At 47.0% G+C, this 25,480-nt stretch overlaps 2 protein-coding genes across 3 annotated transcripts in view; one reads left to right on the top strand and one right to left on the bottom strand.

Moving 5' to 3' along the window:
* The window catches only part of LOC131592509 (uncharacterized), a 308,064-nt gene that overhangs the window by 118,629 nt on the left and 163,955 nt on the right, over window positions 1-25,480 (bottom strand). The window contains exon 2 of one of the 2 annotated variants that reach the window (XM_058864072.1): window positions 2,850-3,901. In XM_058864072.1, the coding sequence (XP_058720055.1) occupies window positions 2,850-3,749 (900 nt within the window). In that variant the 5' untranslated portion in view covers window positions 3,750-3,901. Of the gene's footprint in view, window positions 1-2,849; window positions 4,027-25,480 lie in introns of those variants that run through there. The other variant, XM_058864071.1, reaches the window with a different exon arrangement.
* LOC131592498 (CBP80/20-dependent translation initiation factor-like) overlaps window positions 1-25,480 on the top strand; it is a 565,386-nt gene that overhangs the window by 492,597 nt on the left and 47,309 nt on the right. Inside the window, exon 12 of the mRNA XM_058864047.1 lies at window positions 7,137-7,292. Coding sequence (XP_058720030.1) covers window positions 7,137-7,292 — 156 coding nt within the window. The remainder of the gene's footprint in view (window positions 1-7,136; window positions 7,293-25,480) is intronic.

The following is a 25,480-nucleotide window of genomic DNA, read 5'->3' as shown; positions in this document are numbered from 1 at the left end:
CCACCCCTGTGGGCGGGCTGTTCCCTCCCTCCTGGCTCTCTCCGCCCTTCAGTCCACCCTCCATTCCGCCTTTCACTCTACCTTTCACTCCGCCCTTCACTCCACCCTCTGTTACACCTTCCTCTCCTTTTCCCCTCTTGGCTCCCCCTCTCTTCCCCCTCTCTTACATTCCTTTCCCTCTCCCTCTGTACACTTCCCCCGCATCTTGTCTCTTTTGCTTCAGCTTCTCCTTCTTCCTGACATTCCTTATCTTTCCCATCCCCCCGACTATGTTCATCCCTCAATGCCAATGCTTGTTCTTTGTTCTCACTAAGGATATTTCTTTCCTGCTCTATGTCTTTTTGCTCAGCGCCATTTTGGGGCACCTGGGGCGGTGGTTCCCCCCGGGCTTTTCGTGCAGCACCCGTGGCTTCTTCTGTTAACTTTCTACAAAAATCTTCTGCTCTCTGTTGTCCCTTTGAGAGCAGATCAGGATTCAGGGATTGAGGGGACGTATTGCCCTCATGTGTCCCCTTCGGCTCAGCCGAGCTGCTCTCATCTGGGGGCTGTGAAGTTGTCCTGGTTTAGGGCAAATTTAGGAGAAAACCTCCAGTGGGGCTTCCCCCCCCCGGGAAGCAAACCCACGTGGCCCTTTTCCCCCACCCCCCAACCGGTTCGGGAAGAGATTTCTCTGAGAGAAGTGGAAAAAACCTGTTTATTTCACAGGCACAGCACCACTCAGCACAAAAATGAATGATATCAAGTGACAAAACCTCTCGCCCTTCAGAAGAGATGACAAACTTCAGAGGGTCTCTTTCCTGTGGGTGTTCGCTCTGTTATCAGTCCCTTCGTCGCTGGACTGTGTACTGTAGATGTTCTGGAGCCTCACCCTTTTCCAGGGCAGCCTGGATCAGTCCATGGCAGATGGTGGGGCTGTGCTTCCACCCCTGGGGCAGTCGGTTCCAGGTGTACTGCACTCCCCTCCATGTGAAGGCAAACTGAGGCCTGCATTCTGCTGCCAGGGGAATGGAGAAAAATGCATTAGCAATGTCGATAGTGGCGTACCACTTCGCTGCCTTGGACTCCAGCTCGTACTGGAGCTCCAGCATGTCCGGCACGGCAGCGCTCAGAGGTGGAGTCACTTCATTCAATGCACGATAGTCCACAGTCAGTCTCCATTCTCCTTCAGATTTACGCACAGGCCAGATAGGGCTGTTGAAGGGTGAGTGGGTTTTGCTGACCACCCCTTGGCTCTCCAGCTCTCTGATCATCTTGTGGATGGGGATCACAGCATCTCGAGTTGTTCTATATTGTCGGCGGTGTACTGTCGAGGTGGCAATTGGTACTTGCTGTTCTTTCACCTTCAGAAGTCCTACTGTAGATGGCTTCTCGGACAGTCCAGGCAAGGTGTTCAGTTGCTGGACACCCTCTGCCTCCACAGCTGCTATTCCAAATGCCCACTTGAATCCTTTTGGGTCTTTGAAATACCCACTTCGGAGGTAGTCTATGCCCAAAATGCATGGGGCCTCTGGGCCTGTCACAATAGGGTGTTTCTTCCATTCCTTTCTAGTCAGGCTCACATCTGCTTCTACCAAGGTAAATTCCTGTGATCCCCCTGTCACACCAGCAATAGAAACAGATTCTGCCCCTACATGTCTTGATGGGATTATTGTGCACTGTGCACCTGTGTCAACCAAGGCCTCATATCGTTGTGGTTCTGATGTGCCAGGCCAACGAATCCACACAGTCCAAAAAACACGATTTTCCCTAGCCTCTACCTGGCTAGAGGCAGGGCCCCTCTAAGCCTGGTTATCCTTCTTTCCTTTGGTATATGTCTTGGATGTTCCTTCAAGGGGATCGGACATGTCATCATCATCATACCTGGCAGTTTGGCTACGGGCAACTGGAGCTGCTTCCCTTTTGGTGGAACTTCCTTTGTGACTCTTCTCCTCCTTCAATTCACGCACCCGTTGTGCCAGAGCTGCAGTAGATTTCCCATCCCATCTCCTCATGTTTTCTCCGCAATCACGCAGGTAGAACCACAGCTCAGCTCGTGGGGTATACCTTTTCTCCCGATCTGGGGAACGCCTGCGTTGAGTGCCAGGACCTCTGATCTGTACTGCTGAGATTTGGAGAAGGTCCTCTTTAATCTCATCTCTAAGTTTTTTGTGATTCTCCTCTATCTTATCTTCTAATTTCAGCAGACGTGTTTCCACGGCTGCGATTCTTGCATGTGTGGGCCCATGCACGGCATCTGCGTATGCTCGAAGCTTCTTCGCCATATCCAGCACGGTCTCCTCCCTTTCATCCCGTTTCATCATTGCTAAAGCAGATGCATATTCTTGCGGCCCAAGTCGTACCAATTTTCGCCACATCACGGATGTACATGGCACCAAGTCAGGATTCTTAGTTGGTATGTCATCTGAAAAAACTATCTCTGCCACTGCCATTTCTCTCAGGCGTTGGATCCCTTGTTCGATGGTTTTCCACTGTGTTTGTTGCATGTAGAGGTCATCTACACACAGATACCTTTGGGCTACACTTTCAAGGACCTGTGCCCAGAGACTGCGAGGGTCAGCCCCCCTCATCATCCCCTGGTTGATAACCGGATCATGTGACAGGGATCCCAGATGCCTCGCTTCAGTGCCATCCAGAACTGTAGCTTCACCTGCGGCATCCCACAGACGGACTAACCAACTAATTATAGATTCATCTGGTCGTCGAGTGTAGTCCTTCCTCAGGCCACGAAGATCTTTCAGGGAAAAGGACTCAATATTAGCTTCTGATCTTGTTCCAGTTGCTTTGACTCTTGGTTTTGTGTCAGGAGGCGTTGAAGGTCCTTCTCCTGCATCCTCATCATCCTTATCCACTGGTTGATCGGTTTTGTTTGTGCACTTTCCACTTCTTGTGCTAGTAGCAACAGCCATTGGTTGAGGCTTGCTGTCTGGTTTAGCTACCAGCTTTGTAACTGGGAGGTTGGCTGCAGCCTGAGTAATTGGGGTAGCTGTTGATTTATCTCCCTGTCCCCTTCCTCCTGTTTGCTGCCCTACAGTATCCAGCAATGCACGGTACGCATATGCCAGGGCCCAGCTTACTGCAATGATCTTTTTTTCTTTGGAATTAACCTGACACTTCTCTTTCAGGTATTTCCCCATCTCAGCTGGATTCAGAATTTGTTCATGTGGGAAGTCCCAAACTACAGGGTCAGAGAATTCCTTCAGGATTTGGCCCATATCCTCCCATTCTCCACCCCACTCAGGATTTTCCATGCTCGGTTCAGGGGTCTCATCAGTCCCTCTAGAAATCTCAGCCCTCATTCTAGAGAGGCTGAAGACTGTATAGAGGAAACTTACCAGATTAAATGCCAGGAAGATGGTCTCTTTAACATTCAGGGGAAACTGAACACTTGCCAATAGTGGTGTAACCGATTCAGAGGAGAAGAAGGAAAGGAAAGGTTGAAAAGCCTCGTTCCCTGCTCCTCCTTTAACAAACTGGGTGCATAACCATACCCATGAATCCTTTATATTTGGAACAGACTCCAGCACCTGAATAAACTTCTTAGAAATCATAATCACTAGGCCCAGCCCAATAGCTATTCTAATCCGTGCCCCTCTACTGTAAAAGCTATGTGTTAGGGACAACACCGGGGCTAGTTGTGGATAAGAAAATAAACCAAGGGACCATAAAGGTATTAAAACCTCAAAAAAGCCTAGCGACCAGAAACACATGAAGGCCTGCACCCCAAAAGACATTATTAATTCAAGCAGCATGGCTGGATGGCTAGGGACTGCTTTATCTTATCCCAATACAAAGTAATTGCCACTTCAATACAATCAGTACAGGGTTTTTCCACTCTCTCGTGCCCCGCGCTGGGCGCCAATGAATGTATTTGTCCTGGTTTAGGGCAAATTTAGGAGAAAACCTCCAGTGGGGCTTCCCCCCCCCGGGAAGCAAACCCACGTGGCCCTTTTCCCCCACCCCCCAACCGGTTCGGGAAGAGATTTCTCTGAGAGAAGTGGAAAAAACCTGTTTATTTCACAGGCACAGCACCACTCAGCACAAAAATGAATGATATCAAGTGACAAAACCTCTCACCCTTCAGAAGAGATGACAAACTTCAGAGGGTCTCTTTCCTGTGGGTGTTCGCTCTGTTATCAGTCCCTTCGTCGCTGGAAAATGGCACTGCCCAGGCTGGGCTCCCGGTAGTCCACGGGTGCAAGCTCCCGGTGCTCCCCCGAGTCCCCAGTCCAAAGCAGGTTCGATTTGTTTCAGAAAAAGGGAAAGAAAACAGTCCAGGAAGACCTCTCTGCTCCGGCTAGTTGGAAAGCCAAGGCGATCTGTGTCTTGTCTGTCTGTGCTGTAGTCAAAACTCCCGATGTGGGGGGAGCAAGTACAGTCTCTGATAACAGACTCGGTGCTTCTTTTCCACTCACTTTTAGTCTCAGATGGAATTTTAAGAATATAAAACCTGTCTCTGGGTTAGGTGGACGAATGGGGATACAATTTAACATCATAATCAACCCAGTAGAAGCACCAACCCCCAGTTTTGGGGTGGCCAACAGACAGTTTCTTGCCACCCTCCAGGTCTCTTGCTCTTGTCTAGCTTTTTGTAAAGCCTTGACGACCTTACCCCATGACGTAAAATGTTTCCCACTGTCCGAATCTATGGTTTCATTCACGAGGGCTCTGGTACATTTCTCCCACACCTCAGGGTGGAGAATCTCCACTGGTTGGTCTATGACACCAATATGCAAAAGCCTTGCAATAGCAAGTGTAAAGTCTTTAGATTTACAATCTATTCCCCACTGTTTATGTAATTCAGATACGACCTTTATCAGCGCTTCCATCTTCCTTCTGGTCTCAGGGACATCTCCCTCGCCAGGACTGGTCCAGCCGCCCTGGCTGCTGCTCCCATTTTCCAGGCTATCCTTGCTTTCTGGGTTTGAATCGAATTTGGCTTCCCGGGTTTTCGGCACCAAATTGTTGCCTTTAGCGAGGCAGACACCCTGGTTCAGGAACAGCACGGCGGCCACGCTCAGGCCACTCGGTCCATTTGCACACACAAGCATCAATGTGATGGATGGCAAAATGGTGTTTATTGCTGGAGCATTTTGCATTTTATAACTTAGGTCCACTGTGTTACTCCCATCTGCTTTCATCACAGCTAGGTGCTATTGGCTAATTGCAGGGGTCATTACCATACACCAAAGAGAAGGGGGGTTACTATCTTTCCATTACATCCTGATATCTTCCGTGCGCTGGGCCCTAGCCTCTACACAAAGGATGTGGGGCACAAATTTAATTATGACTAGAGAAGACTGAAGTGAGAACATGAGAAGAACATGCAAACACCAAGGTCAGTGAAGAAGGAGGGGGAGGAGGTGCTACAGGCACTGGAACTGAGATTCCTCTGCAGCCCATGGTAAAGACCATGGTGAAGCAGCTGTCCACCTGCAGCCCATGGAGGTCCACAGGGATGCAGAGATCCACCTGCAGCCTGTGGAGGAGCCCATGCCAGAGCAGGTGGATGCCTAGAGGAGGCTGTGATCCTGTGGGAGACCCGTGGAGAGAGGGGCCCTGTTCCCATGCTGGAGCAGCCGGTCCTTGGAGGATTGCACCCAGTGGAAGTGACCCACGCTGTAGCAGTTTGAGGGGTACTGTTACCTGTGGAATGGACTCGCACTGCAACAGTTCTCAGAGAGTTGCTGCTTTTGAGATGGAGACATGTTGGAGAACTTTGCAGAGAACTGTCTCCTGTGGGAGGAACTCCATGGTGCAGTAGGGGAAGGACTCCCCTCCCTAAGCAGCAAGAGAAATAAATGGGTGATGAACTGACCAAAACCCCCATTCCCTGATTCCTTGCACCACTCGGGTAGGAGGTAGAGCTGGGAAAGAGGGAGGAGTGGGGGGGAAGGTGTTTTTTTAAGGTCTTGTTTTACTTCTCATTATCCTGCTCTGATTTTGTTAGTAATAAATTCACCTTATATCTCTAATTTGAGCCTGTTTTGCCCTTGATAGTCTTTAGTGAGCCATCTCTCCAGGTCCTTATTTCAACTCATGAACCCTTTGTTAAATTTTCTCTCCTCTGTCCAGCTGCAGAGGGTTTAGAGGGGAGTGAGTGAACAGCTTCTGTGGGTGCCTGGAATCCAGCAAGTGTCAACCCATGACATCTCCCCAGCTGGAGGACTCCCCAGCTCCATAAGTCATGTCACTTGGATAATCCTTCATGGCAAGCATCAGCTCAGGAGCAGGGTGACCTTTCAATGCCAAGCCTAGGCTGCACTGATTTTCTTCTGGTCTGTCAGGCACCCAGTATTACCATAATTTTGTGAGACCCCAGGGAGTAGCCAGGCCATTAGGATGCTTCTGGCCAGACAGTGGGTGTGCTGAAGATACTGGATTGAATAGGCTGGGCGGGTCCACCTGAACCACCAAACCCAGTATGGCCACCAGCATTCATTGTCTTTCCCCTGCATTTCATTTAACCTCTTTGTTCCTGCTTTTATTTGATCTTGGTTGTGCATATGGAAAGGACTCCCCATGTCTGTACAGGGAGGATGGCAGGCCATGGGGGACACCGTGTCTAGCACAAGCCATAACAGATATTGAAGGGGTTGGTAATATTTCTACCAGTACCTGCTTTCTGGTGGCTTTTCTGGGTTGAAATTCCAGCCACTCCACATTCATTGAGTAATCTTCCTACTGTTACTAAAGAGTCAGTCTGTCTTCCTTCCCGCCCCCCCCATTTAAATTTCCTTTTATTTCTCTCTCCAGACAGCCATTGCCTCTCCCATGGTTATGTGGTTTTGCTGATGTAGTCTGTTATTGGAAAACCGCTCAGACTATTCACTGAGTCTTCACAGAAGTATAGTGAATGCCGTTTATTTCTATCTTTAGCACACTTTTATAGGGTTCGACAGGGTCTGCGGGCTTAGCAAGCTACTATTGGTTAATACATATTGTTTTACATTCTTTCCCCAGTACACAATGCCATTGTTTTTCTTTATTCTCGCTGTTCCAGGAGAGTTTCAAGGACACTGCCTTTAATATTTTCGCCTGGATTAAAAGCTGGGTTGTGCAGACAGGCTTTTACTAAAATATGCTTTTACTCTGTTAAAATGTTTCTCTACAGCCTGTTGTCTCTGTCTCTCTTGCAGAAGGACTTCACCATGAGGGAGGAGTTGCAGCAGCAGGATGTGGAGCGCTGGCTGGGATTCATCACCTTTCTCTGCGAAGTCTTTGGTACCATGAGGAGCAGCACTGGAGAGCCTTTTCAAGTCCTTGTCTGCCCAATTTACACCTGCCTCAGGGAGGTAAATGCCTTCAGAGTTTGTCCTTCTCCACTGGTGAGCCAAGCTCTTGCATTGCAGTGCTGAGGTGCTCATGATTCATAAATGACACTGGAACAGGTTGCCCAGAGAAGCTGTGGCCTTCTGTTATGAAAGGATGTGGGGGTTTAGATAAGTCCCTGCCTTTTTCCCAGGCCTCTGGCAGCAGGCAGTAGCTTTATTGAGGCAGCCACCACCCCAAAACCCACTCTCGTTTGCAAGTTATTTAATAATGGCTGATTTGGTATATTATAGAATGAATTATTTATTTAATAGACACAAAACTAACAGACATAAGACTTAAACCAAACTAATACTACACAGGAATAAGGACAAAAAGAGACTACTTGTAGGTATATACAGCATGAGGTTAAAGGTACCTATTAATTTTACAGATAGTGAAGAAATAATATCACTTAGGATTCAATGTATGTTACCATCCAATTGTTGGTGGAGCACACATTGAGATCCTTTCCCTCAATTCCCAGGAAAGTAACCACAGAATCTGCATTCAAACTCCGGGGAGAAGTCTTGAACACTTGTCAGGGTGTGTGTTTAGAAGGCTTCTACCTCTGTGATAACTTGTGTGTCTTTTATAGTTTTTAAAACAGTGTCTCTCAGTCAAGGATGTTTCTTTTATCTCTTCCCACATCTGCTCTCCAGACTAAGATGTTGATTCTTAGCTGAGGCCTGAGCCCTTTTGGCACCAGAGATGACCCCTTGCTGGGCCTTTCAGCCCCTAGATTATCTCTTTATGCACCAACTATCTGTGGTAGAGAGGGAGAGGACACATCCTTCCACACCCCCCTATCCCTGGCAATGTTCAAGGCCAGGTTAGATGGGGCTTGGAGCAACCTGGTGTAGTGGAAGGTGTCCCTGCTCATGGCCGGGGGTATGGAATGAGATGGTCTTTAAGGTCCCTTCTAACCTAAGCTATTCTATGATTCTGTTTGTTTTATGATTCCTAGAGGTTTGTTTTGCTAGCATCAACACTTCCCACCTCAAAAGTACCTATGTCTTCAGGGATGCTTGGCTTTTCCTGCATATTGTGTCTCTGCTAATTAAGAGCATGTGTTCCAAGCAAGATCCCTTTGTCCAAGGGTTTGCAAAGCCCAACAGTTGGGATTGTGAACCCAATGTTTGAATTTGCCAATCCCAGTGTTGTGAAAATCCCCACCCAAGGGGCTTAAAAAGCTTCTTAAAGCAGGTGAAGTCACCTGAATAGAGGAGATGGACTGAGGGGACAAAAGAGCAGAGAAGTAAGGTTCCATATGTCCTTATTCCCCACTTAGTGCAGCAGAAATCCAGCTCTGCCACCAGGGCTGGGGACATTTCAGAACCCAAACTCCGGATGAGCTTGTTTCAGAGCCTGAAAATTTCATGGTTTAAGATGGTGGCAGATATCTTGATGAGGACAAACAGAAAAGGCAACTCATGGAGGGCTTTCCTCCATCTTGTTTTAATGGTGGTTTTGTCCCCTGCTGCTGTCTGTAGAAGACTTCCTCAGAAAAACCTGCCTCATTGCCCAGGGCTGAAGCTGTGAATCTCAAATTGTCAGTAATGCTTCTGTCAGGCCATAAATAACTTGCTGTAAAATAAGTTCTCTGCTAGACCCTTGGCAAAGGAAGCATAAAGAAACTTCTGACAATGACTTTTAGCATGTATGGGAAGTTTTCTTTGAATGAAAACACATCATAAACATTTTGTTTTCACAGTAATATTGTACATCATAGGGTTCACAGATGGTGACTTGGTGACTATAGCAGTGAAAAAGAGTGCAGATGTTGTGATGGGGCACACATATCCAGAGGAAGAGATGGGAGAGGAATGCTAAGAATAGCATAACTTCCTCAAAATCTCTGCTCATGGAGGTATGTGTCACTTTATGGGGAAGATCTAGGCATCTAGCAAAGTCCTCATTTCCCTCTGCTTCCCATCACAGTCATGACACAACCCAGCCCTTATTCTGCCAGGATTTTTCCCTGCCCACTCCTGTCTACCCTTGCCATGACATCATGGTCCCTCTTGTCATCTTGTTGGTATGTGGGGATACAGTGACAATCTAGAGGTGCACAGAAGGACATGAATTTCATGTATTAAGGATATTTTTTGCTTCAGGGAAGCTCCATAAAAAAGCCTTTACTAATTATATCAGGATGTCATGCATAAATTTGCTTCTTAAAAATACATCTCTGTTCCTTAGCAGGACAGCTCTGTCCTGTCGCTGTTGGACACAAAATAAGGAGCATGGATTCAATTCAACAGGCAGAAAGAGGATCATCAAAAGGGTTTATTTCCAAATTTTTCATCTCCTTTTATAAGGTGGTCCAATACAGGTTTAACATGATTGGTAAAGGGAACAACACCTCTCTAGTCCCATTGGTGGAACAAGAGAAAACACACTCATCACAGCTGTACAGAATTGTTTTGAGAAAACCAAGTTATTTACAAAAATGGTCCTTGAGAAAAAAATGTTCTCAAGAGACTTTCCCTTGGGAACAGATCAGACACTGACAGGCTGAAAAACTCTCTCAGACTCAGAAAATCAGGTCCACACTGTCCCTGTGGTGTTGTTTGTCAGAGAAGACTCTTAGCTTAGCTAACATGGGTAGGCCTGAGTCTTCTGGCACTTCTGCCCCAAAATGGTTGATCTGAGACTGCTCGCTCCACAGGGTTGTGACCTTTGAGTCATGCTGTTTCTCTTCCATGGCTCTGTGATAGATTTTCATCTTGCCGTTGTTTTTTGCCACTGTCAGGTAATCCTGATACCCAGGGCCAACCCAGGAGATCACGACCACCTATTTTTTAGAAGTGATAGGTGCCAGGCTCTGAGATGGTTGCCAGAATCAAAGTCAGGCTGTAAACTCAAACAAGGAGGTGGTGGTGAGCTCCTCTAACTTTACCCAGGAGAGGACAAGGATATTTGCAGACTGACCCTGCCAGGTGCTCCATGACAGGGTGAAAATTCCCTAATCATGCAGAGTACTTGTCTCTTGATGAGCTTCATGAAAGACATGGGCTGGTGTTCCAGGGAAGAAGGGGGTGTTACCATGGCCTATAAGTTTTGGGACCTCCACTTTCCTCAGGACAGGTCCACAGGGTTTTTTCCCCTTCCTGCTCATCACTACATATACCCTTGTGTGCAGTTTCATCGCTTTGCCCCTAACTCCTTCTCCCTTGGGCATCCCCCAGCAAACCCCCTCTTTGCTGTCCACAATCATGCTTAGCTCTCTCTGCCTCCATCTACCCATCCTTTGACAATGAATCATTAGCAGAGACAAGATAACATATCTCCCTCTGCCTGTCCTTTCAGCTCCTCTTGCTTTTTAGTTTCTATTTTTTTCCCTTTTTTCCTCTTCCTTTTCCTTTATAGCTCTGGCAGACTCAGTCAAAGCTCAGCAAACAAGAGTAAGGGGAAAGCTGCCTGATGAATGAGCCAGAAATGTCTCTTCCCTTTCCCTTGCAAAGCTTCCTCTCTCCAGCTCCTTTCCTTTCCCCACAAATAAAAACTTATTAACACCATCATTAGTTGTGGAGCTGGCCCAGGTGGGAAGGGAAATTGGTGCTAGGTGTCTCAGTGAGGAATCTGTGCTGGGGACATGACTGGGGCATCAGGTGACAATGAAGTATTATTTATTGAGAGGTATGGATGGATTGGTGTAGTGGATTGACTCTGGCAGGGTGCCAGACACCCACCAAAGCAGCTCTCTCATTCCCCTCCACAACTGGACAGGGGAGGGAAAAATAGAAAAAAAGGGTTCATGGGTGGAGATAAGGACCAGGAGAGATCATGCACCAAATACTATCATGGACAAAACAGGCTTGAATCAGAGATATTAATTGTATTTATTGCTAACAAAATCAGACCAGGATAATGAGAAGTAAAATAAATCTTAAAAACACCTTCCCCCTACCCCTCCCTCCTTCCCAGCTCTACCTCCTCCCCCAGTGGCACAGGGAGATGGGGAATGGGAGTTATGGTCAGTTCATCAACTGTTGTTTCTGATGCTGCCCAGGGAGAAGAGGCCTTTGCCTGCTCCAATGTGGGGTCCCTGCCACAGGAGACACTTCTCCACTAACTTCTCCAATATGAGTCCATCCCATGGGCAACAATTCTCCATGAACTGCTGCAACGTGAGTCACTCTCCCATGGGGTGCAGTCCTTCAGGCACAGCCTCCTCTACTGTGGATCCCCTACAGGGTGATAAGTCCTACCAGTAATCCTGCTCCAGTGTGGGCTCCTCCCTCCACAGGTCTGCAGGTCCCTGCCAAGAGCCTGCTCCAGCATGGGTTTCTCACAGGTTTACAGCCTTCTTTCGGGCATCCATCTGCTCCAGCATGGGTCTCCTCTAAGGGCTGCAGGTAGATCTCTGCATCCCTATGGTACTCCATGGGCTACAGGGGCACAGCTGCTTCACCATAGTCTTCACCACAGGCTGCAGGGGAATCTCAGCTCCAGCACCTGAAGCACCTCCTGCCCCTCCTCCACTGACCTTAGTGTCTGCAGAGCTGTTCCTCTCACATATTCTCACCTCATTTTTCTCTGCAATTACAACTGCACAATAACTTCTTTTCCTTCATAAATATGTTATCACACAGGCATTACTATCATTCCTATTGGCTCAGACTTGGTCAGTGGTGGGTCTGTCCTGGAGCCAGCTGGCATTGGCTCTGGTGAACATGGTGGAAGCTTCTAGCAGCTTCTCACTGAAGCCCCTCCTGTAGCCCTCCTCCACTACCAACACCTGGCCATGCAAACACAACACATGGACTGAAACAGAAAAGTCAAAACAGAAATTCATTTCAGGCAAGGCTGGAGTTACAAATGCTAGGGTTTGCTGATTAATCAAATCAGCACTCATCACCATTCTCGGGAAAGCAGGTGGACTGCATTTTGATGTCAGCCATGGGAAAGAGTGTTTAATCACAGCAAAGGAAATTTGGGTCAGGGCTACCATCTTGCCTGGGAAGCATTTTGGGAGCCAAGGGAGCGGTTGTGCACCTTGGCACAAATATGGCCCATGCTGATCCCCCATCCTGGGGGCCTCTGCAGCATCCTCCTCTGTGGCCACTACCTGAGTTGCCTTCTGGAAAACAGGGTGGGAGAAGAAGGAAGGGTCTACCACCAACATGGTGACTGCATCTCCTGGGAGCTAAATCCCTGTTATGGAATGAGTGAGAGCTATAGACAAGCCCTGCCTTAGGCTCAGATTTTTGGCAGTAGCTCTACTCAGGTGACCTGCACCTAAATTGCTGTGGCTCACAAGTTCTCAAGAATGGCAGATCAGGTCTATTATAAAATTAGTTATTTATTGAATAGACAGGAGATTAACAGACAAAAGGCCTTAAAGTTACTACACAGGATAAAACAAAAAGAACTACTAGTAGATCACATAAAAACAGTGTGCTACATGAAGATACCTATATTAAAGCTAGCAAAGAAATAGTATAGATTAGGAGTCAATGTAACTTATCACCAAAATGGCAATAGTGTGTTGCAGTCTGCAACCTCAGGATCTCGTCCAGGGAAGCAGCAGGATTCTGGGGACCAGCATCAAACACCAACGAGACGGGCTCCCGGTTCACGAAACCATTTATTCAGCATGGGAACAAAGTCAGGTCCAGAACAGAGAGCCCTGAACAGAGGCACAGCGGGGGTTTTTGAGGGACAGAACCGAGGGTTTACACCTTTGAGGGTGGAGTTCAGGGTCAGGGACCATTAGAAACACACCAAGGGAGAACCCCCCAGGGACTCAAACCCAATCAGAACTCCTGGGCCGCCCTTCACAGGGGTTTGGGGTGGGACAATGTAACTCTTTGTCTCCCTGAGGCCGCTGCCACAATAGTGTACACAGAGTCCTTTCACTCAATCCTCAAGAGAGTAACCACAAATGTTGTGTTCTGCAGCTGCAGGATCATGTCTAGGCAGGTTACAGTTGCCAGGAACTGGCATGGGACACCAACGAGACAGGCTTCTGCTCAGGAAACCATTTATTCAGCACAGGAGCAAACTCAGATCCAGAGACAGAGAGCCTCAAACAGACGCAGGGTAATGGGTTTTGAGGGACAGAACCAGGGTGGAGTTCAAGGTCAGGGACCACTAGGAACACAGCAAGGGAGAAACCCCAGGGGTTCAAACCCAATCAGAACTCCCTGGGCTGCCACCCCGCAAGGGGTCGGGTGGAGTTTTTTCCAGGGCTCACAGGGCACATCCCCTGAGGCAGAAGTCTACAATTCACACTTCCCGGGCTTAAAGCCACGCCTCTCACTTTAACAATGCTTATCTGAAACTAAATCTTTGCCTCTCTAGGCGGGGAGCACCTCACACACAAAGTGGCCTCCAGACTTTGAGGAAAAGCCCCACACATTTCCAGGGAATGTGCAGAAGACTTCTGCTTTGTGAAAGTTTGATGTAGCTTTTATAGTTTATAAAGTGGAGTGTCTGTCAGACAGAAATTCCAGCTTATCTTCCTACAATCTTGCTTTCAAGGCAAGATGTTTATTGTCATCTGGGAGTGTCACCTCCATGGTGCTGAAATAATTCACTACAAGACATCATGATTGAGTTATTTCAACTATTAACAAATTCATGTGAGGGGGAAGATGCTGAGTTAGTGCAGCAGCTGATAGGCAGAACAGATAAGCCCTCCTGTGGCACCAGGGAATGTCCTGCTGAAAGAAATTGGCCAGGAGACAAGGCTCCTGTTTGATGCCTTTATTAGGATTCAGCTCTTGGGGTGAGGGCCCGAGGAGTTGCTTGCACGAGGATTTGTTTGCACCACGGCCGTTCTCATACTGGCAGCTCCAAGGAGGAGGCACAATTCAGCTTTGCAGCACACACTGCAGAGCTAGGGCTTCTGTCCTCATGAGAGTAGCCTGGAGGCCTGTTGTTCTGGCTCGTTGTCTAGGGTGGTCAGTTCTTTACAGTCCTCTTTAAGTCATGGTGATGCAGGAAGATGGTTTCTAAGCAGGCTTAGGTGATGCAGGGAGATGATCTTTCATCATAGCTTGCTAGAATATGTTTCCTTGTCCTTATATTCCTCTGTTAGCTTGTTGTTTTGGAGTCTTGCATGCCTTAGTTTGCATATTACTTGGTTGCACAGCTTCATGGGACTTGCTTTGTTCTAGTGTGGCACAGCTTCCATGGGAGCAGCTTCTGTGGCATACCTTTCTAATGGGTAGCTTTTGTTAGTGTGGCCCAGCCCCCATGGGAGCAGCTTTGTTACATAGTAGCAGGGAAGTAAGGGAAAGGGATAGAACAATGTCTCATAAGAACCTTTAAAACACTTCAGAAACTGGTAAGTAATTAACATTACTAATAACTATCAGAGTAAACAAGGGGTACAAGGTTTACAAATGGGATAAGAACATTAACTGTACATAACTAAACACAGTATTTTAACCGGGGTGGATTTTTTGAGAGATTTTATTCATGACACTGCCACAATTTAAAAGAATTAAAAAGTTTAATTTCTAGAACCACTCTCAGGGTTTGAGGTGAGATTTGGGCAGGCAGAGAGGGTCTTCACAACAGGGTCTGGTGCAGTGCTGGGATTTTAGGCAAAGAGATGGTGGGTCCAGTTCTCATTAAAATGGTTTGATGGAGCATAGTGAGTTTTGTTAAAAACGAGATTCACTTAATAAATTATAAAAAGTTTAATATAAACAAAAAGACAATTAGGAGACAAAGGAAATAAAGCAAAGGGTTAAAACGGCCGGGTGCCCTGGTGGGTTGCCAGGAACACACCTGGTATCTCGGGAACACTCTTTTTATCCCCTCCTGCTGTGAGGGTTTAATGCATATTCAAACTTTTTCAATAAGTATTTAGCATGTCCCCTCTCTGGTGCCGCCTATTTAGAACATGCTCTGTATGGTTTTTATTCTTGCTGTTCAGCAGTATTTTTGCTGGTCATCATTATTCTTGCTGATGAGCATTATTTTGAGTCTGGTTTCCTTTCTTCTGCAAATGGTCAGTGTTGATAACAGTCCGGGCCCCTCATCTTTCCTTTGAGGGCAGCTGGGCTTCATATCTTTCCCCTGCTGCCAACGGCCTGGTCCTGGCTTCTGATAACAGCTTGGGCTCTATTGTTCTTCTGCTGATAACAGCTTGGGCCCCACTGTCTTTGTCCTCTGGGGTTTCCTTGCTTTGTACCTAGGAGATTCCTTTAAGCTTAAAACTTGTTAGCAAGAAAAAAAAAGTACATACATAGCCAAAAAGTATTTAACATATAATATTCATCTTAATACTTGCGAAAGCCAATATCACAATACAGATTTATAACAGTTTGGATAGTGATTTGGATCAAAACATGTTTTTCTGCTTGGATTAGTGCATAATTTTGATTGGAGAAAGGAAATGGATACCCACGATTAACCCAAAGATCGGAGTTGAAGACAGATGGGGGAAAGGAGGAATTTTTGTGGTGGCCAGAAAGAAGCTTTTTTTTTTTTACCCATCTGGTTTTCTACCCAGGATGTCCTAGCTTGGATACAAGGGCTTTGGATTCCAGGGGTGACAGGGAACAGCCTTTCTGTGGCATTGTCCCATTTTAATCTAACCTGGCTGTTGTGGCATGTTTAGAATAAACCCTGGGAGGCAGCTCAACACAGAGAGACTATTTAAACTGCTGGCTGTGACTGCAGGACCAATTCATGGAGATCCCTTCAGACTGAGGGGGGTTATCGATGCTGAGGCTGGGTAGGTACCCTTGGAGGTATCACCCTGAGTATCACCATCCATAAGGGAGGTGTGTTCATTGACACACAAGACACCAAGACAGATGCATTTATGGTCTTATTATCAACCCTGGGGACTGAGGCCAGTGCCCGGGAGCGGTGAATTAGCCCCAGAGAGGCAGTGTGGACCAGCCCCAGCAGGCTGGCAGCACAGTTTTTCCTCTGCAGGAGTTGTCTCTTACCTCCAGTCTGGTTGGCAGAGAGAGTCTCATTTCAGCATCAGTTAAAATCTTGGCATGCTTTCTTTGCTTTCCTGCCTTGGTAGGCACTGCTAAGTTAAAGCCTTGGGGTGGTGGTGCAGGGAGGATTAATACTCTCTGTCTAATTGCCTTTCCTCCACATCTGAGTCTGCAGTGCAGCATGTAGAGGGGCATCCACTGTCTTCTCTTCTCTTAGTGCTTGTTATCTTCAGGGGCCATGCTGTGTAATTTAACAAAATATCCTAGCATGGTAATTAACAACTTCAAGAGGACACTGCCTTTTCACTGTCTCCTTCAGAGGAAGAGAGAGGAAAACCTTCCCAGTTGCTGTTTGATAAAGAAAAATGTATCTTTTAGCCTGTTGTTTTTTTTTTTATCACTCTCACTTTTTAAAAAGTATCATCTTTTTGAGCTAAAAAAAGTCTTTGACAGTATAATGAGATGTCAGGATTTTAATATTAATCTCCTGGTCAAAGAATGAAAATGAGCAAAAGCACTAAGGGGGCTGGATCCTGATCCCATGGTACCCTTCCACCCTGGTAGCTTCATAAGGCCAGATATGACCAGAGAAAATAAGTCCTCTATGAAGAGGGGAACTTATTTCTTCATAAAAGGAAAATTGCCCCCATCTAGTTCTGCAAAAATCAGTGGTTTAGTCTCCAGTTCTGTGGGACTGGGACAAACTGGGAAGTGGTTTGTAGGGGGGAAAGGATGGAGAAGGGAGGAGAAATGTGGGCATGGGAGGGAAGGTATGCCAGAGGAGGAATGTCCTGGGGTGACTATATGGTCTGGTATCCCATCGTCTGGTTTTTTGGGTTTTTTTTTCCTGCTCAGAAATGGTCCTGTAGCTTTAAGCTAGGTGCAGAGAGAGAGAGCAAAGGGTGGGAGAAGGAAAAGCAGTGGCATTTTTTGGCAGTTGTATTCAAAACACAGAGATAAGCAATTCTCTCAGAGTTCTCCGCTCTGCAGACAGATGGGGAGTTTTCCCTTGCTGTTTTCACTCATTTTTCTCTCGTTAGCTGAGGCCAGAAGATTTTTTTTTTTAACTGTTCAGCTATTCTTCGGTCCGGGAACACCAGGACTATTGTCTGGGGGCCCCCCAAGCTGCACTGTGGCCAGGACGCCAGACCCGAGCCCCTGGAGAGAGACCCGAGCCCCAGAGAGACTGAGAGAAAGCCAAGGACACACCCACGAAAAGGATTCTCTCTCACATCCACAGAAGGACTTTCTGAATTTGCCATCTCTTCAGAACAATGAGAGGTTTAATTGCTTAATATTATTCATTTTTTCATGTTTGTGAATACTTTGCTATGTTAAATAAACAGTTTTTTCCACTTTTCTCGCAGGAGATTTACCTCCTGAACTGGCTGGGGGAGGGACCACTTGAATTTACTTTCTAGAGGAGCCTACTTCAGAGGTTTCCTCCCAAAATTTATCCTAAACCAGGACAAGGGAAAAAGAGGAGACTGAGGATCGAGGACATGGGAAAGCAGGAGAAATGGAAAAGAGCAAACAAGTAGGAAAATGTTTTGGGAATTCAGAAGAGGAGGATTGAAGAGCTGGAAGAAAAGTGTGGGATTTGGAGCAAGTGGGGGTGATGTGGACCTTCAGAACTGTGGCAGGAGGTAGCATACAGGAGCAGGGATCTGCAGAGGAGGGGCAGGCACATGTCTGTCTGTAGGACCATGCTCTGGGAGGCAAGGATGGATGTCCCTGTGCCTCCATTCCTGCCATGCCATAAATAAATAAATAACCATGCAAAAAGCTCCCATGCCTGCAGAACCCCTGCAGCTGCCCTAGCAAAATCCCTCTTGTTAATGCAGCTTTTGTAGGAAAAAAAATCTGTAATTGTCACCGTTTTGGTCAAAGGGCAGAATTAAGGTGAAGGAAGTTTGGTGATGCCTTTAAGCCCAGCTGCTCTGTTGAGTATTTTATGTGCAGGAACATATATTCTTGGAAAGCTATGGTGTCACTGTTGGACACGAAATGATTCACACAGACACAGCTCAAAGTGTGATGAAAGAAGAACGTTTATTCTGTTCTTTTAGTATTTATAGATTTTCAACAACAACTAGGGATTGGATAGTCAGGTCACCACTTTGCTAACCACACTGGCCATGAGAGACATCTATCAAAAAATATATCTTTAATGGAATGTATAAACATCTATGCTTATACTTACTTTCCTGAAAAACTGGCTAGAGATTATGAAAACAATATCAAAAGGTCTGATTCTCAGGGTGACACTATGGGACTTGTTTCATCTCAGCATTAAAACCATAATGGTGTCGCTCTATTAGGAATGGCGAGAAGAACGACACAGACTCTCTTAGGAGTCAATCAGGAGAATTTCTCCCTGGTTTATTACCTCAGGTCTTTTTTATAGACCGATACGTGGAAAATACAGAAAAGAAACTCTTATTGGTTAGTAAACTAACACATCACCATCATTGGTCAGTGGGGTACACCACCTCTCGACCTTCTCTTGCAAGAAAACAAGGAAGAGACAAACAGCACCTGCAAGGCTGTTCTCTATCTCTGAGGATTGTTTTAATTCCTCCTTATGAATTCCCAGGCCACTTTCCCAGGCAAGACTGAGAAAGCTATGTGGCCTGCAATTTCCACAGGCACTATGCTGCCTGCTTCAGAGTTAGCATCCATATAATGGCGTATTTTAAATAGGGGAGGGGAAATGTCACCCTTGTTTCTGTGGGACCCATGGAAAGGCAGAGGAAGCAATTAGGGCAGATAAAGAAATGAAGCTAGATACCATCTCACAGGATGGTCCCTCCTCCTCTTGTGGCTTTGTTTGTGGCTTCACACTCTGTATCAGGCATTGTTAGTTCATGGGATGTACACAACATTATTTGTGTCTGCTGCCATACACTCTGTCCTTCCACAGAGCAAGGAAAGCAGAGAGCCTCTGGTGAGCCAGAGTGAAGTCCATCACAATCAAGGGCAATCATCTTAGCACTTTTGCTCTCCATGTTTTGTGTTTCTTCAGGACCCTTGGAATGAGATTACATCCTCCTCTCCCAGGGTCATGAATTATTTGGGAAGGCAGGATGAAGCCATCTGTCTGGGTGGCTCAGTCTCTCTGTGTATGCAGACTGGGTGGCTCTGTCCATCTGTCTCACACACCTTCAGGTCCTGAAGGTACATCTCCAGCCAGGGGATATTGTCTTGGTTTTGGAAGACATGTGTCTGCTAGGGAGGGCAGGAGCCTCCCTTGGAATGAAAATGTAGAACCCCTCCCTCCGAATTATTATAATTCTGAAATCAAGGGCTCTCAGGCAGAGATCTGGGGATAGGAATAACAGTTCTTTACTAGTATAACCAGGCAAACAAACAACAATAACTACAGCATTAGCAAGAACACAGAACCAGGGACCCCGTGAGAGCTTTCTCGGCTGAGACTGGAAGGGATGGAGGAGAGGCTTTGCTTCACAAATCCCCTCGGGCGGGCAGTCTCGGTGCTCCTGCAGGGCTCTGAGGAACAGTCGGCTGGAACAGCAGGGATGAGCTGAGATCCTGAGCTGGTGGCTGAGGTGTATCAGCAGCTCCGTGGTGGTGGCTGGCACTGCCACACGTCCAGGCAGGACAGGGGGTGTGAGACCACCAACAAAGAGGGAAGAAGGAGAAGAAGAAGCAGCAGCTCCGTCTGGGTGATGGCGAAATTCCCTTCTCTCCACAGCAACAGCTCCCAGCAAAGTGTCCTTCTCTGAAGCTGAAGAAACCCCACCAAACTGTCCCCATCCTCCCCTTTTCCTGCCCCCCTTCCCCCCTGGGCCCAGCCGAACTCTTTGTGTTTCTCAAGTACCCACCAAGTACCCGCAGTCAGGTTTTCCCCCCACAACTAATAGGTAAAAATTCCACAGGTGAGCCAGAACTAAAAGAAGGACACCTAACCCCCAACAGATATGTAACCACTTAGGCTACTGTTGAATTGCAGTGTCTGGGTTGATGAGTGAGCAGATTTTCTTCATAATTGTCTCCAGTAATTGCCTCTTAATGGTTTCGATCTTCACAGGAATCCCTTCTCTATTCCATATTTGGAGACAGTCATGTTTCATGGTTTCTCTTCTTTACACTGGGAAGGAGTAGGAGTTTCCCATGACTGGGTACAGGATTTTGTTCATCTGGCCTTAATTCAATTTGCTGTTAAGTATCTCTGAGTTCCTCAGGAACCTGACAAGGAGGATAACCAACATTTTGGCTTACTTGATGCAATGAGCAAACTACTCTCTTCTTACTATCCTCCCAGGGAGTCCTGGTTGGGTAAGAGAACAGAAGTGTCCTCAGCTAAGAGCAGAACATCATCGTAAAGGGAGTAGGTGCCACCAAACTCCTTCAAGTTGTCCAAAATACATTAAGGAAAGTGCCTACTATGGACATAGCTCTTGAAACAGCTGTGCTGGTGTGAGTAGCTTCAGCCCAGAGCTCCTTCCCTCTTGTGCTACCTCCTTTGGACAGCTGTTTGTGGGACCAGTAGTGTCCCATGCTTGTAGCCTCTTGCTGGCAGCAGTGCAAGTTGCTGTTCACATGTTCTCACCTGGGCTAAGACCATGCCACCCTAGTCAAGGACCTGGGAAGAGGGACCCCTCTATGAGATGCATGGGTTGATGTCACCTTGTGCATCTTCAGTGGGCTTGAAGACTTCACTGGATCCCTAGAGAGGCATGAACAGAAGGACATGCAAAGTACCATTGCTAGTGGATGTAGCCCAACACAGCCTGCTTTTCCGAGCTCAGTTGTGTTTTTGGAGCTCAACAGAGCCTGTGCCTTGTGCAGGGATCAGCACAAGCAGCTCCATAAGAGAAAGGTTTTCCCCAAAACTTTGTGATTGGGTGAGCAAAGATGCCACTTATGACTGTGGACTTCTAAAGGCCTTCTGTTTCCATGTGCTTATTTGTTTCTTCTCTAGGGAAAGGTCTAACCTGACTTCTCTTGCTCCCAAAGAGGGACTTGATACCCCTTTAAAGAGGGTGGCACTGGAACAGCTTCTTGATAGGTGCTGACCTTCTGATGTCCTGGGTCAAGGAACTGATATTTCTGACCAGACTGGATTGTAGAAATCCTTGAAGTGGCCTTGCTTGGTGGAGTGTTTTGTAATTACTCATCCCTCACACCCTTGTTTGAACTTTTCATTCTTCCCCAGTCTTGGCTGTTTTCACCACCCTGTGCATTGTGACAGTAAGAAAAAATAGAGTTGCAGCAATTGTTTGTAGCTCAGAGAAATGCATGACTCTCCCCATGCAGAGCAGCCAAGCAGTCCCATGGATCTTTTCTCAGGCATCCTCCTTAAAGACTTGCAACAATAGTTTCTTTAGGGGCTGCTGTAAAAGCAGAAAATTGCTATTGATGTCTGTCTGCAGAAAGCCTGTGAAATGCAACAGAACTGGCTTGTGCTACCAAGAGGACCCATCTACTAGACTGCAGGGCTTCCAGAAGGTTTTGAGGGCAGGAGTTCCCCAGCTGTGGTCCTTTAGACCACCAAGAGTGCCTGCAGAGCTGTGTCAGCAGGACAGCACAAACTGCATCTTAACAGCACTGCTGGTTGTAGGGGATGATGTTGGGGGTTAAGTGTCCTTCTTTTCAGTTCTGTCTTGCCCATGGAATTTTTACCTATTAGTTTCGGGGACAACCTAACTGTGAGTACTTAGTGGGTGCTTGACAAAAGACAAAGAGTTTGGCCTGGCCCAGTGGGGGAAGAGGGGCAAGAAAAAGGAGGGTGGGGACAGTTTAGCGGGCTATCTTCAGCTTCAGAGAAAGACATTTTGGGCGCGGAGCTGTTGCAGTGGAGAGAAGGGAATTTCGCCATCACCCAGAGGGAGCTGCTGCTTCTTCTCCTTCTTCCCTCTTTGTTGGTGGTCTCACACCCCCTGTCCTGCCTGGACGTGTGGCAGTGCCAGCCACCACTGCGGAGCTGCTGATACACCTCAGCCACCGGCCCAGGATCTCAGCTCATCCCTGCTGTTCCAGCCGACTGTTCCTCAGAGCCCTGAAGGAGCACCGAGACTGCCCGCCCAAGGGGGTTTGTGAAACAAAGCCTCTCCTCCATCCCTTCCTGTCTCAGCTGAGAAAGCTCTCACGGGGTCCCTGGTTCTGTGTTCTTGCTAATGCTGTAGTTATTGTTGTTTGTTTGCCTGGTTATACTAGTAAAGAACTGTTATTCCTATCCCCAGATCTCTGCCTGAAACCCCCTTAATTTCAAAATTATAATAATTTGTAGGGAGGGGGTCTACATTCTTTCATTCCAAGGGAGGCTCCTACCCTCCCTAGCAGACACCTGTCTTCTAAAACCAAGACAGATGGCCATAGAACCATAGAATGGTTTGGGTTGGAAAGGACCTTTAAAGGCCATCTAGTCCAACCCCCCTGCAATGAACAGGGACATCTTCAACTAGACCAGGTTTCTCAGGGCCTTTTCCAACCTGACCTTGAATCTTTCCAGGGATGGAGCATCTACCACCTTTTTGGGAAACCTGTGCCAGTGTTTTACTACCCTCATTGTAAAAATTTTCTTCTTAATATCTGGTTGTCTTGGTTTTAAAGACAGGTGTTTGCCAAGGAATGCGGGAACCTCCCTTGGAATGGAAAATATGGCCCCCTTCCCTCCAAATTATTATAACTTAGAAATTATGGGGCTAGCAGGCAAAGATATGGGAAAAGGAATAACAGTTCTTTACTAGAATATATATATATATATATAACAAGGCAAACAAACATCAATGGCAGCAACAACAAACAGAACAAAACTAGTTCCACTTGCAGCCATCTCTTGGCCGTTAAGCAACTTCCCTGTTGGTGTAGTTATGACAACAGCCGGCAGGAGCGCTGTTGGCTCCTGGCCAGGCAAGGCAGGTATGATGATTCCCCTGCAGCTGCAGGGGGAAATGTGGTGCAGGCTCAGCTGTCTCTCTACACGGTTAATGATGGCTCAACTGGCAGAACTGATAGAAAAGGGGCTTCCTTTGCAAATTTGTAGGGGGCATCTGATTTTGGTGCCCCTCCAGGTCATGAAATGGACTGTAGCAGGAACCTCGGAGCAGCAGGCTGGAACAGCAGAGGTGAGCAGACCCCTGGGGGTGGCAAATCGAAGTGTAGCACTAAGCCCCAAGTGGTGGCAAAAGCAGAAGCAACGGGGGGGGGGGGGGGAAGGTCCTAGCAGGTGCTGAGTATCAGGCTAAATTGTAGCAAAAAACCCTGAAGCTGTCAGAATAAGAGGGGGCTGGGCAGGGATTTCTGCTTTGCATGGCTCACTGGCAAGGACACAGCCCAGGGGGGGGATGGGATGCTCCTGGGTCTCGGCACAGCACGCACTGACCCTAGCTTCCCAAATGGCAGAGGAGCAGAGAAGCAAGCTGGCCAGCCCTAGTCATAGTGCTGAAGAAAAAGAAAAAAAAAACAAGAGGGAAAAAAAGAAAAAGGCAAAAAACACAGGGCAGTGGCATCTCCAGTGAGAGGCACTGCACCACATGGTTGCTGAGACAATCACCCCACCAGAAGGCAGCAGCAGCCCCTGGCCCCCAGCCCTCACAGGATCCAGGGCTGACTCTCACCCATTGCAATACTCCCAGAGCTGGGGGAGGCAGTGACCATTCTGGACAAAAAACAAAACAAAAAATGGATATGGGATATAAACCATCTCCAAGACACTAGTCGAAATCTCTCCTCTTTAACTGAAAGCCATCACCCTTTGTCCTATTGCTACAGGCCATACTAAAATCTATCCTCATCTTTCTTATAATTCCCCTTGTAAGGGGGTCTCTGTGATAATCCTGACCACAGAGCTGAAACAGATCCTTCTTGTTGAGAACAAAGTCCACCACAGCCCTTCCCAAGGGCCCCTCTGGTTAAAAACAGGACTGGGAAGCACTATGTCTCCTGCACTTTCAAGTGGAAGTGAAGCTGTTTGGATGTCCATCTGTGTTGCCAGCTGGACCGATGAACTTGAGATGCCTGTTGGTGAGCTTGGGCAAGCGGCTCATGACCTGCAGTCAATTCAGCTTTCTCTGGGTCCCATCCCAACCTCTCCATTGCTCTGGGTGGATATTTTCAAAGTTTCTGTGCTTTCATGCCGGAGTCATCACCAAAGCATCAGAAAACTGTATGCTAAGAGGTAGTTTGTGGCAAGCGATATCATACACAATAATTAGTATTGTGTCTTGCAGGAGAAATGTCATTGCATCTGGAAAGGATAATGAATGCATTGGGCTGCTCCCACTCCATCTCCCAGGGAGAATTGCTGAAGAATACAATTAAACCTGTGTGGTTTGTTGATAAGGGATGGTGGGGCAGGTTCTTCAGTTCCCCTCATGGTGCAGAAACCCCTGAGAATACCAAGTAGGCACTTCAGCTTCTCAGCAGCCCAGAGGATCTCAGAAAGCAGATAATAAACCCAAATATTCATAGGTATGTGAATTTCATCAGCTTAACTCTCTGGTTTGCTCCTGGTGGTCTGCACCCCGCACACATGCATCCATTGCTATTCAGGAGGACAAAGCTGGTTGTCTCCATGATGAAGCACGGTTGTAGTTTTGGAGATTCTTTGCTCCTTCAACCACTATTGCATGCCCACCACATGGGGCTTACCCCTGCAAAGATATAAAGAGCAGATTTTGGGACCACGGATGCCAAGGGATACTGGTCCCAGTACCTTGCCATGGAAGCCAGTTACACTCAAGGGCCACCTTGCAAGGCACTGCATCTCCCCCACCATATGCAGCACTTTCAGAAGCAGGCCCTACAGTTTATTTTGGGTTGCTTATTGTCGTGGTTTTAAAGCAGTAATTAAAAAATTACTTATTTCTTGCTGTGAGATATGGATTAGAACAAGAGCAAAACAGGCTTAAAACTTAAAAGGAATAAAGAAAGTTTATTAACAAAACTACAAGAATAAAAACACCAGAATAAACTTCCAGAATACTCTTTTATCCCCCACTACCTGACTATTCTTTTGTACACGTGACAACATAGAGACAGAAAAACTTTAGAACTTTGGTGGTTAAAACAGTCCTAATTCTTGCTAGTTTTTTTATCAGCCTTTGTAGAGAAACAGAAGTCTTCTTTTGCTAATCTATGGAGTTTCTCACAAGAAAACTATTTCTGTTATAGTTTTCTATTTTTCTGATGCCAGCTGCCCGGAAATCCTGTCATCAGAGTTCACTCTTCTCATTTCACATTACTCTGAGGTGTGTATGGGCCATGAGTCTAGGGATGTCATTTTAAGGATG

Source organism: Poecile atricapillus, chromosome W (genome assembly GCF_030490865.1).
Source record: "Poecile atricapillus isolate bPoeAtr1 chromosome W, bPoeAtr1.hap1, whole genome shotgun sequence".
NCBI classification, from domain to species: Eukaryota; Metazoa; Chordata; class Aves; order Passeriformes; family Paridae; genus Poecile; species Poecile atricapillus.
Note: the sequence above shows the minus strand (reverse complement) of the source record. Positions and strands in the feature narration are given on the sequence as shown.